This window comes from Budorcas taxicolor, chromosome X (genome assembly GCF_023091745.1).
Source record: "Budorcas taxicolor isolate Tak-1 chromosome X, Takin1.1, whole genome shotgun sequence".
In the NCBI taxonomy this organism is placed as follows: Eukaryota; Metazoa; Chordata; class Mammalia; order Artiodactyla; family Bovidae; genus Budorcas; species Budorcas taxicolor.
Genome location: NC_068935.1, coordinates 86,624,082 through 86,635,353, shown reverse-complemented (window position 1 = coordinate 86,635,353; position 11,272 = coordinate 86,624,082). Strand labels below are relative to the sequence as shown.

General features: G+C 45.3%; 1 protein-coding gene across 6 annotated transcripts; it reads right to left on the bottom strand.

Moving 5' to 3' along the window:
• Nucleotides 1-7,035: 7,035 nt before the first annotated feature.
• Nucleotides 7,036-10,859, bottom strand: RBM3 (RNA binding motif protein 3). Of its 6 annotated transcripts, none has more exons than XM_052663166.1 (7): nt 10,754-10,859; nt 10,083-10,202; nt 9,740-9,846; nt 8,994-9,099; nt 8,785-8,890; nt 8,112-8,178; nt 7,036-7,338 (listed from the first exon to the last, which is right to left on the bottom strand). In XM_052663166.1, the coding sequence occupies exons 2-6, from the start codon at nt 10,183-10,185 to the stop codon at nt 8,118-8,120; spliced, it is 483 nt and encodes a 160-aa protein (XP_052519126.1). In that variant the 5' UTR covers nt 10,186-10,202; nt 10,754-10,859; the 3' UTR covers nt 7,036-7,338; nt 8,112-8,117. The 6 variants fall into 6 exon arrangements, with proteins under 6 accessions (XP_052519126.1, XP_052519129.1, XP_052519128.1 ...); XM_052663169.1 differs by having other exon boundaries at nt 8,112-8,175; XM_052663168.1 differs by lacking the exon at nt 7,036-7,338 and adding an exon at nt 7,353-7,627 and having other exon boundaries at nt 8,112-8,175.
• Between the last annotated feature and the right edge of the window lie 413 nt (nt 10,860-11,272).

Genomic DNA, 11,272 nt, shown 5'->3' with positions numbered 1-11,272 from the left:
GGACTAAGTTTCTTATCCAGGATACTAGAAAGCACCACCCCGCCGGTAACCAGCCAGCAGTGTTGACAACAGCATCCCATCCCTCTCTACTTCTCTGTATGCCTCCCTACCCCCACCCCCATACTAAGTCCCAAATCAGTTTCTACTCCTGTCTCTCTTCTGATCTTCTGCACTGGTAGATCAGCCATGAAATCTACAACAACTTCCAACTGCTGTGAGAAGCTGACCTCTTAGGCCTCCTCCCCAACTTTATCCTGTGTTGCTCTCACTCTTATCTGGTTGTGCTCCAGTTACCCTTGCTTTCTCAATTTAAAATTGTACAAATTGTTTCTGAGATCTAGAACACTCTCTTCTGTGCATGCAAACACTTCCACTCATCCTACACTAATATTACTGATAGCAAGCACTTTGTGCCAGACACTGTTTCAAATATTTTATACAACAACCCTCTGAAGTTGGTACTATTATTATCACGTCACAGATCAGGAAATGGAGGCAAAAAGATGAAGTAACCTGCCCAAGACAGCATAGCCAGTAAGTGATGGAGTTTGATTTACACCCAGGCCACCTGGCTCCACAATCCTTGCTCTTAACCACTACACTAACACCAATTCCCAAGTTACTTTGTGTGACGTCCTCCAGCGTGGATTCATAACAATTGCTTTCTCTCATCCCACCCCCTTTGTTTGATCTCTCAGCAAGTTCTGTCAGTTCTACTTTCAAAACATATCCAGAATCTAACCTCTCCTCTCCATGTCCACTGCTGCCACCACCATTGCTGGCTTGGACTACTGTGGTGGCCTCCTCACTGCTTTCACCCTTGCTTTCTTCCCCAAGCCTGTCCTCCCAGTAGTCAGATCCTTGTTACAATCCAAGGCAGCCCACGGCCCTGCTCTGCTCAGACCCGTGCTCCATCTCTCTCAGAGAAAAAGTCAAAGTCCTCCCTGTGGCCAAGGTGGCCCTATAGGACCAGGCTCTATCACCTCTCAGAACTCACCTCCTGCCACTTGCCCCCTTGCTCACTCTGTTACGGCTGCATTGACCTTCTTGCTGTTCCTCACACACACCAAGCAAGCTCCCACCTCAGGGCCTTTGTGTGTGCTTGCTTTTTCCTTCTGCCTCTAGTTCTCTTCCAGATGCCAAGAAAAGGCAAGGCTGAGATATTTGGCTGGTAAGGAAATGTGTCCTTATTCAATTCAGATGTTTGCTACTTACATAGATAGCAGAAGCGAGAAGAGCCACAGATGCCAGCTCATGTCCCTTGTACAGGGTAACACAGAAACAAAAAAGGGGCCAGATGACTGCAGCATGAGTGTAGGACATTGTGGTGCCAAGAAGTTAGTGCATGCTAAGCAGTTCTATAACCTTAAATCAGGGGAGAGAAAGAACAGAAAGCCTCATACCTCATCAGAACCTTGGAAGAGGAGAAACCGTCTCATGGCAGCCTCCTTGGTAGACAGCAAGGTTAGTGAGAAATGGCCTTGTAGCCTCTTGTGCTCTGTGTTCCGAGGATCACAGGGCGTTCTGCCAATACTTAGATGAGCTTGCCTACGTGGCCTATGTGGAGACTTGCTATGCAGTCAGAGTGCCATGCAGAACCATTCCCCTACCATTCTCCAATTTTGTCTCTAATGTAAGGTCACTTCCTCTGAGTCACCTTCCCTAAAACATCTTGTGTAAGACCCCATCACTCTTCATTCCCTCTGCTTTATTCTCAACACTAGCCACTTTATAACATTACATCACATACCAATTTATTACTTTATTATCCATAGGCCCTAATATGTGATTCCTAAGCAAAGAAATTTGTCATAGCTGTTGCTGTGTTCCTACAATTAGTATCTGGCACACATAATAAACACTTGCCAAAATTTACTGACTATACCTAACTACCAGACACTGGTAGGTGTTTCCCATGTCTGGACTCATTCATTGGGGATAATCCCCATCTTTCCACTGAGAAGACAGGTTTCTAAGAGGTCCTTGGTTTTGAAAGAAGGCAGGAAGAACCTGTGGTGCTAGGCAAAGGAATGGTCCACCCACCAAGAGAAGCCAGAGGGGTCCTGAGGGCTGGGATTGGGGAAGGGGAGCAGGAAGGGGTTCCAGGACCGGTATCTTGTGTTTTTTGCTTTTTTTGGCTGTGCTGCATGGCATGCAGGATCTTAGTTCTCCAATGAGGGATCAAATCTGTGCCCCCTGCAGTGGAAGTGCAGAGCCCTTACTTTACCTTAAGTAAGTGCAGAGCCCAATGGACTACCAGGGAACGCCCTAGGACTGGTATCTGGAAAATATTAATGTCAGATGTAAAGAAATAGAAGCTAGCATTTCAGGGTTTCTTGAGGCCCTTGGAATAGAGATGACTAACTATTCAGAAGGGTTTGGGGAACAGGGCAGGCCAACAGAAAATAGCTAACTAAATAGATGACTAAAAGTCATCCACTTCCCACACCAATGTGAAGGTCTTACAAACCACACCACTCAGTTTTCTTTTGAACTTTTTATTATGGAAAATCTCAAACTCACAATGCATTGATTTAATGTACTTCCACGTACCTATCACCCAGTTTCCACAATTTTAAACACACTGCATTTTCTAAACTGAAGGATCCATAAGCATTTGAGTGGTTTGAAGCCAACGGTCTTTGTTAAAATACAACAAACTAGGAAACATGAGGGCATTTTGCACATTTAATTCATTAAAACTTTCTTCCACTTAAATATTTAAGACAAATGGCTGCACTGTATTCCCCCCCTCCAAAATGTACTTTTTTAATGCAAAATGTACTTTTTAGACGCAAAGTTTAAAATAGAGACTGCAAGTTCTGTGCTTGAACAACTATTAAGTAGAAAGAGTAAAGAAAACTTCCTGAGTTTTACTTTAAGGAAGCTTGAAATTGAATTTAGAAGAGCATATTAGAAATCTTTATGCAGAACATGCTACAGACTGTTTTCAATTTAGAAGCCTTAACGTTGTGCTTTCATTGGTATATTATTAAAATCCACATCCCATAGACTCTACTGTAGTTCTCCATAACCAAAAGCTAGTATTTCTGCAGTATACTGTATGCATATTCACACTGAATGGGAAAAACAAAGATTATGAAAACCTTCAGATCTTGTCACAAATTTTGAGAAAAAAAAGCTCCTGTTTTTTAGATCTCTGGGCACTTTGATTATAAGGGATCATGGCTCCTTAGCCTGGAGAAGTGCAGGAGGTAGAAGAGGAATGCAAATATGCAGGAACTGTGCGTGTTTTGTCTCTAAAAGCAGGAGGGAGGAACACTGCCCAGTTATCTAATCAATATGCTTTCTAACATACCTTAAGTATTTATAGCAACTTATTTTAAAAACCTTTTTAAAAGTATTCGACTGCCCCAGGTCTTACTTGCAGCACGTGGAATCTTTAGTTTAGCATGTGGATTCAAATGAGATATACCCATTTGAATGCAGAGTTCCAAAGAATAGCAAGGAGAGATAAGAAAGCCTTCCTCAGTGATCAGTGCAAAGAAATAGAGGAAAACAATAGAATGGGAAAGACTAGAGATCTCTTCAAGAAAATTAGAGATACCAAGGGAACATTTCATGCAAAGATGGGCTCAATAAAGGGCAGAAATGGTATGGATGTAACAGAAGCAGAAGATATTAAGAAGAGGTGGCAAGAATACACAGAAGAACTGTACAAAAAAGATCTTCATTGGTGGGATCACTCACCTAGAGCCAGACATCCTGGAACGTGAAGTCAAGTGGGCCTTAGGAAGCATCACTATGAACAAAGCTAGTGGAGGTGATGGAATTCCAGTTGAGCTATTTTAAATCCTAAAAGATAATGCTGTGAAAGTGCTGCACTCAATATGCCAGCAAATTTGGAAAACTCAGCAGTGGCCACAGGACTGGAAAAGGTCAGTTTTCATTCCAATCCCAAAGAAAGGCAATGCCAAAGAATGTTCAAACTACCACACATTTGCCCTCATCTCACACGCTAGTAATGCTCAAAATTCTCCAAGCCAGGCTTCAGCAATATGTGAACCATGAACTTCCAGATGTTCAAGCTGGTTTTAGAAAAGGCAGAGGAAATAGAGATCAAATTGCTAACATCTGCTGGGTCATAGAAAAAGCAAGAGAGTTCCAGAAAAATATCTATTACTGCTTTATTGACTATGCCAAAGTCTTTGACTGTGTGGATCACAACAAACTGTGGAAAACTCTGACAGAGATGGGAATACCAGACCACCTGACCTGCATCTTGAGAAATCTGTATGCAGGTCAGGAAGCAACAGTTAGAACTGGACATGGAACAACAGACTGGTTCCAAATAGGCAAAGGAGTACGTCAAGGCTGTATATAGTCACCCTACTTATTTAACTTATAAGCAAAGTACATCATGAGAAACGCTGGGCTGGATGAAGCACAAGCAAGCACAAGATTGCCAGGAGAAATACCAATAACCTCAGATATGCAGATGACACCATCCTTATGGCAGAAATTGAAGAACTAAAGAGCCTCTTGATGAAAGTGAAAGAGGAGAGTGAAAAAGTTGGCTTAAAGCTTAACATTCAGAAAACTAAAATCATGGCATCTGGTCCCATTACTTCACGGCAAATAGATGGGGAAACAGTGGAAACAGTGGCAGGCTTTTATTTTTGGGGGCTCCAGAATCATTGCAGATGGTGACTGCAGCCATGAAATTAAAAGATGCTTACTCCTTGGAAGGAAAGTTATGACCAACCTAGACAGCATATTAAAAGGGAGAGACATTACTTTGCCAATGAAGGTCTGTCTAGTCAAAGCTATGGTTTTTCCAGTGGTCATGTATGGATGTGAGAGTTGGACTATAAAGAAAGCTGAGCACAGAATTGATGCTTTTGAACTGTGGTGTTGAAGAAGACTCTTGAGAGTCCCTTGGACTGCAAGAAGATCCAACCAGTCCATTCTAAAGATCAGTCCTGGGCGTTCATTGGAAGGACTGATGTTGAAGCTGAAACTCCAATACTTTGGCTACATGATGCAAAGAGCTGACTCATTTGAAAAGATCCTGATGCTGGGAAAGATTGAGGGCATGAGAAGGGGACGGCAGTGGATGAGATGGTTAGATGGCATCACCAACTCAATGGACAAGAGTTTGAGCAAACTGGGAGTTGGTGATGGACAGGGGAGCCTGGTGTTCTGCAGTCCATGGGGTTGCAAAGAGTTGGACAAGAATGAACGGAACTGACCAGGGATGGAACACAGGCCCCGGGAGTCTTAGCCTCTGGACCACCAGGGAAGTCCCTATAAAAGGTGTTTTGAGTTTCTTACACCCCCAAAACCAGAATGTAGGGAAGGTGTAGGGTTATTACCACAGACCTACTCTTCTCTAAGTATGTCACCTCCAGTACCACTCAGTGAGGTCGATAGTACTATTCCCACTTTGAAGACATAGAACCTGAGGCACATAAAACTAAGCTAGGAAGCAGGGTCAGTGACTTCCATGTGGGGTGAGAGGGGAAAGGTTTGGGATTTCTTCTGGACTTCAAAATGGGCAGGGGGTGGGATATCTGTGAAAATGTTTCTGTCAAAATTTGTAAAGAGGGTAGGCATGATCCAGGGCTTGAAAACACAAATACTTGTAGACCAAGGGTCTGGTCTTCACAGGTTCTCAAAGCACCTTTAAATGTGAGTTCAAGCCTCAGTGGGTTCTTGGGAAACATGCACACTAGTGAGATTCTGGTCAAACTGAAGAGGACTAATAAGCTTTTAATAAGGGTTTTGAGTCTCACATCTATAAATTGTATTGTTGAGTGATACAGTGTCAAAGAAAACTTGTCTCCTAGGCCCCTTTCCTTAAAGCAAGTAAATCAGAGGCTGGGCAAGACTGGATTACTCCAAGTGTGTGCTCAGTTGTGTCTGGTTCTTTGCGACCCTATGGACTGTAGCCCACCAGACTCCTCCGTCCATGATTCTCCAGGCAATACTGGAGTGGGTAGCCATTTCCTCAAGGGGATCTTCCCAACCCAGGGCCACCTGGGAAGTCCAACACTCCTACAGAGCACCTCAGGAAAGGCTATTTATAGTTTTTACATCACTTAGGGGATCATTCTGTTGTAGAAACTTTGTGGTTACCAGACCGTTTCAGGCCACATTGGGAAGACACTATACTTCCTGAGACTTAGGGGGCAGAAGTGCTCCCCACCCTAGGCAGTAACAGTGGGCCTCCTGCCAGATCCCACTGCCTTAACTTCCTGGAGCCCAGCACAGAATGCCCAGTATTCAACTGGTAAGGAGTAGCTGTAAGGCCCCTTTATCTGGTCCAGACAGGTCTCAGAAGTTCCCAAGTCTCCATCCACCCAGCAAAGCAAATCCATGGCTGAGAGAAATGGTCCTTGGCACTGTCCCAGCTAGCTGGGAGGTAGGAGACAGGTCATCAGTACTGCAACTTTCACAGTACAGTGACCCATGTGGTGTCAGCTTGGATTGCTGTTTATTAACACCACTGAAATAAGTAGAAAGCAGCAGAGCCTGGGTTTGAACCCTGGAATCAGAATCCAGAGGCTGTGCTCCTAGAATCCTGTTTTCAAATCAGGCTTGTCCTATCTCACACCAAGATGAGTTTACTATACCTGCGCCCACCCCCATTATTTCAGGAGGAGCAGTTGGGACCACTATGACAGGATTTAGTCCCATTCTCAGTACAATCTCCTAAGGCAGGCACCTAAGATGCTCGGAGGAGACAGGGAGATCAAAACTCCAGCAGCCTTCCCAAAGCTGACACTGAGATCATCACAATGGGACCAAGAGACCCAATTCCAGCCACAAGGGAGTTTCACTGAGATTCCCCACCCTTCCCACAGGCCTGATGCATGTATACCCAAAGCAATCCCAAACCCAACCAAACTTTGAACTCAAGGTCTCTACCCTTTGGGCAGTCCTTGCCCACCTAACTGTATCCTTTTCTCATAATCTCCCTCTTGGCCTTCCCCTATTTTTAATTTGTAGTAAGCCTCTATACCTTAATTTGAGCAAGTAAAAAGCACTTCAGTATCGATTTGTTTTCAGGTTTCATCTTTTTAATCAATTCAGTGAAGGACATCCTAAACACTATATGAAACAACAGGACTTTTTTCTTCCAGTTTAAAAAAAATGACATACACAAGTATTTCTTAGAAACTTCTATATAATCAAGGCAGAGATCTTGAGTAAAAAACATCTATGAGTTATCATGCTCTTTATTTCTTAACAGTTGGAAACTGCTTCCTAATCAGGATTCAACATTGTATACAGTTTTTAAAAATGTTTCTAGATACATATTAGTAAAAGAATCTGGCCACACATTTCTTGTCAGAATAATCCTAAGAGTTGGAACTAAAAAAAAAGAAAAAAAAAACTGGTAAAAAAGGAAGAAATACTCAGACTCTACAAATATCTTCAGACTTTGTCTTTAAATGGGAGAAAAATTTTAAAACAAACAAAACAAACATGGAGCTTTCTGAAAGATCTTTAATAAGGTACCTTGGGAACTCAATTAAAAAAAAAAAGAAAACCAGGTTGGTTTAACTATTACAGATGTTTCAGTGCAGCTCCAAAAGTCTTTATAAATACAGTCATTTGGAGAGGTGGTCCTGGTCCTGGATCAGATTATTCCTTTGTGTTTCTGAGAACAGTAAGAAGGGGAAGAATTGTGATGTTGGGAATATGCTGCTACTGCTAAGTCACCTCAGTCGTGTCCGACTCTGTGCGACCCCATGGACTGCAGCCTACCAGGCTCCTCCATCCGTGGGATTTTACAGGCAAGAGTACTGGAGTGGGTTGCCATTGCCTTCTCCGGGGAATATACTAACATGCTTAATTCCCGGGGTTGACGAGGATGCTGAAAGGCTGGAAACCCCTCCATCTCTTACATGCTCAACAGGAGTAGATGATTATAGACAAGACAGGTGGCCCCCCACCCCTACTTCCATCAAAGCAGGCTGGCCTTAACAGGCACCTGAAAGCAAGAGAGGCCTAGGAATGGTTGTCAGGTGGGCCTGTTGAGGTATGCACACACAGGAAGAAAGTGAGAGGAACAGGGTAAGACTGGTGGACAGAGGTCTCTTAAATGGCAACACAGAAGCCTCACTTACGTTAGGTGTGCATACCTTATCTCAGTTGTCATAATTGTCCCTGTAATTTCCCCCTGAGTAGCGGTCATAACCACCCTGGCTTCTGGGAAAAAAACATACATAGTAGTATCACAGGAATGTATTATATATTCTGCAGTATTACTAAATACCATAAGTTAAACATGAGTATCAAGTAAAACTCACTCATGGTGTATACCATATTAAATATTACCACCATACATAATCAAAACAGTACAATAAACATGTCACCATCTACTGCACATTGCAATTACATGACCTAACAAATTATTTACCAATGTTATACTTAACCCAGAATATTGCTTCATACTTGCTTTATAACTTCATTACAATTTGCAAACACTATTAGCACCACAGCAAGGTATGTATGAATACTCAAGCAACTGAGCTTTTTATATTTTTGAGCAAAAAACTGAGTTAAAAATTTTTTTTTTAAGTTTATTCATTCATTTCCCTGCGCTGGGTCTTAGTTGCTACACACGGCATTTTCAAGCTTTGTTGTGGCATGTGGTGTGGCATGTCGAGTCTAGTGCCCTGACCAGGGATTGATCCCAGGTCCCCTACATTGGGCGTACACAGTCTTAGCCACCGGATCACCAGATAAATCCCTAAGATGAGTTCTTAGCGAGAAGGAAGAAGCACCAGCATACCTAACCCCTTGGCTACCCACCTGCCACCATAGTCTCTGGACCTTCCATATCCATATCCGTATCCGAATCCATATGCTCCAGGTCGATTGTCGTACCTGCCACTTCCATAGCCCTGGTCCCCACCACCTACAATAGGGAAAAAATATTCTGAATGGCAATTGTCTAGACACAGAATGCTAATAGGCAACTCTCCTCCGTACCCCATGATCAAACTTACCAAGTAACTTACCTCTAGGGTAGCCACGACCACGTTCATAGCTCCCAAAGGTACCCCCTCGTGATCCCCGGGCTGACTTGCCAGCGTGGTCTACACGGATCTGACGACCATCCAGAGACTAGGTGTGGGGAGACACAAGGATGGATGGGTTGGTGGTCAAACAGGGCAGGGGTGAGGTAAGAGTGGGCTGGGCAAGTGGGCGAAAGAGCCCAGAAATTCCTGCTGGGCACCAGGTTCTGGGTGCCATATTCCAGAACAAGCTCCGTTGACCCAAATGGTTTTATCTGGAGCTACAGAATCCCACAAAATTACCTGAATCCACCATGTTTCCCCTGCTACTACTTACATCTTGACCGAACTCAGGTTGAATTCTCCTCCCCACTCCTCTAAGCTGCCCGACTATTAGGGCTAGACAGACACCTCTCTTGGTCTGAGGCTTCAGAGTCCATCCCAGAAGACTCACGAGGTCCTCTCCGGGCCAGGCCCGCAGGTCTGCAGACTCTACTACCTAAGCCCAGAGCAGGTCAACCATCCACAGGTGGCTTCTCGGCCTCATGCAGGACCAGTCGTCGCCTCCCAGGCAGCCCGGCTCTGTCTGCCGCTGCCCTCCACCCCCTAGAACAGAAGGCAGTCACGCTCCTGTGAGTGGGCACTGCGGGGCTTGGTGGCCGCGCTGCCCCAAGCAGACACAGAGGGAAAAACAGAATGGTCCAAGTGACAGATGGACGCAGGGCCCCTATGCAGGCAGGAGACCTCACCTCTCCATTCATGGCTCTCATGGCATTTGAGGCATGCTCCGGATTGGTGAAGGTGATGAAGCCAAAACCCCGGGATCGCTGAGTCTCCCGGTCCTTGACGACCACCACTGGGAAAGACAGGGGAAAGAGCTAAGAGGACAAGTAGTAAACGGTGTTAAGAATGGACCTTCCTTCCACTAAAACTCAATGGAAACTTATTGGGTTCTTCAGTCTAAGGCCTGGGAACAAAGGCAGGAAAAGGGTAAGGCCTGGGGTTCTAACCTTTCTCTCCTGTTTCCTGAAATGCATGGGACCCAGACTTTCTTCCACAATCCCCCCATCACGCACCTGGCCCATTTCTCACCCTCAGAAATAGGTCCGAAGCTGCTGAAGTGGTCTTCCAGAGCCCGCTCATCAGTGTTGAAGTTGAGCCCTCCCACGAAGAGCTTCCCTTCTTCAGAAGACATGGCAGTAAATTCAAGTCCTGTGTTGAGGATATGGAAAATAGGAGAAACTGTAGAGATGGGAGAAAGAGGCTGGAGAAGTGAGAAAGGATGAAGGAAGAGAGAACAGAGGAGACAAAACAAGCAAAAAAAAAAAAAAAAATACGGGGTAACCAAGCACAGACAAAGACCAAGAAGACGGAAACCTCCGGAGCCGGTGCCCACACAATATCCCCTACCCGACGCCCGTCATTTTGTACACCTGCGCATGCCCAGAAGACACTTGAACAAGATGGCGGCGGTCACATGCAAAAAGAGCCCCCTCCCCCCCATCCGCCTTCGCCGTCGCACGATCACGGATGCCACCCACGCCGCCAGCCATTCCCGGCATTTCCTGCACTCAAATATAGCGCGCCAGCCTCGCACCAACCAAAAAGTGTCACCTCCAAGCACGGAACCCACCCGATCCAGTGAAGCCCAAGCCTATGTGTCAGAGGCCGTTACTTCTCACTCGCGCAACTCGCTCTCAACCGGCGCATCAAACGTCAGTGAGACGAGGAACAGCCGCTCCGCAAAAATATATGCTACTTACCTGCAAACTAACAATAACTCAAAAGAGAGCCACCACGAAGGAGCCGAGACTGGGGAGGTTGCCGCGCGGCAAGACGCTAATAAAGGGTACAGAGTGGCTACGTCACGGAACTTCCGCCATGCGTGCCGCCGTGCGCGCTCATTGGCTAACGTCAGTAAGGCGGGGCGGGAGGAAGGGACAACAGCTTGAAGGGAGGGAGGAGCTGAGCACGATTCCGGAAAAGGAGTGGTTTGTGATGATGCAACCTAACATCACATCTGCCCAGCTATCTTCATCCCTTATGCTCTCACACCCGTTTCCGTCTCTGACATCACCCTTACCACCCTTGATGTCATTTCCCTCATTGATTCTGACGTCTTTCTCTAGGTTCCTTGAGGACATAATTACTGCCCCCTTTCACCTTCTAGTCCTCCGAGCTCATACCCCCTCGAGGGCCCGATGTTTTATCTCCCTACTGACCCTGACGTCATCACCATTCACAGTCCTTAACATCAGACATTCCTTCGTTTCTTAGCCCCT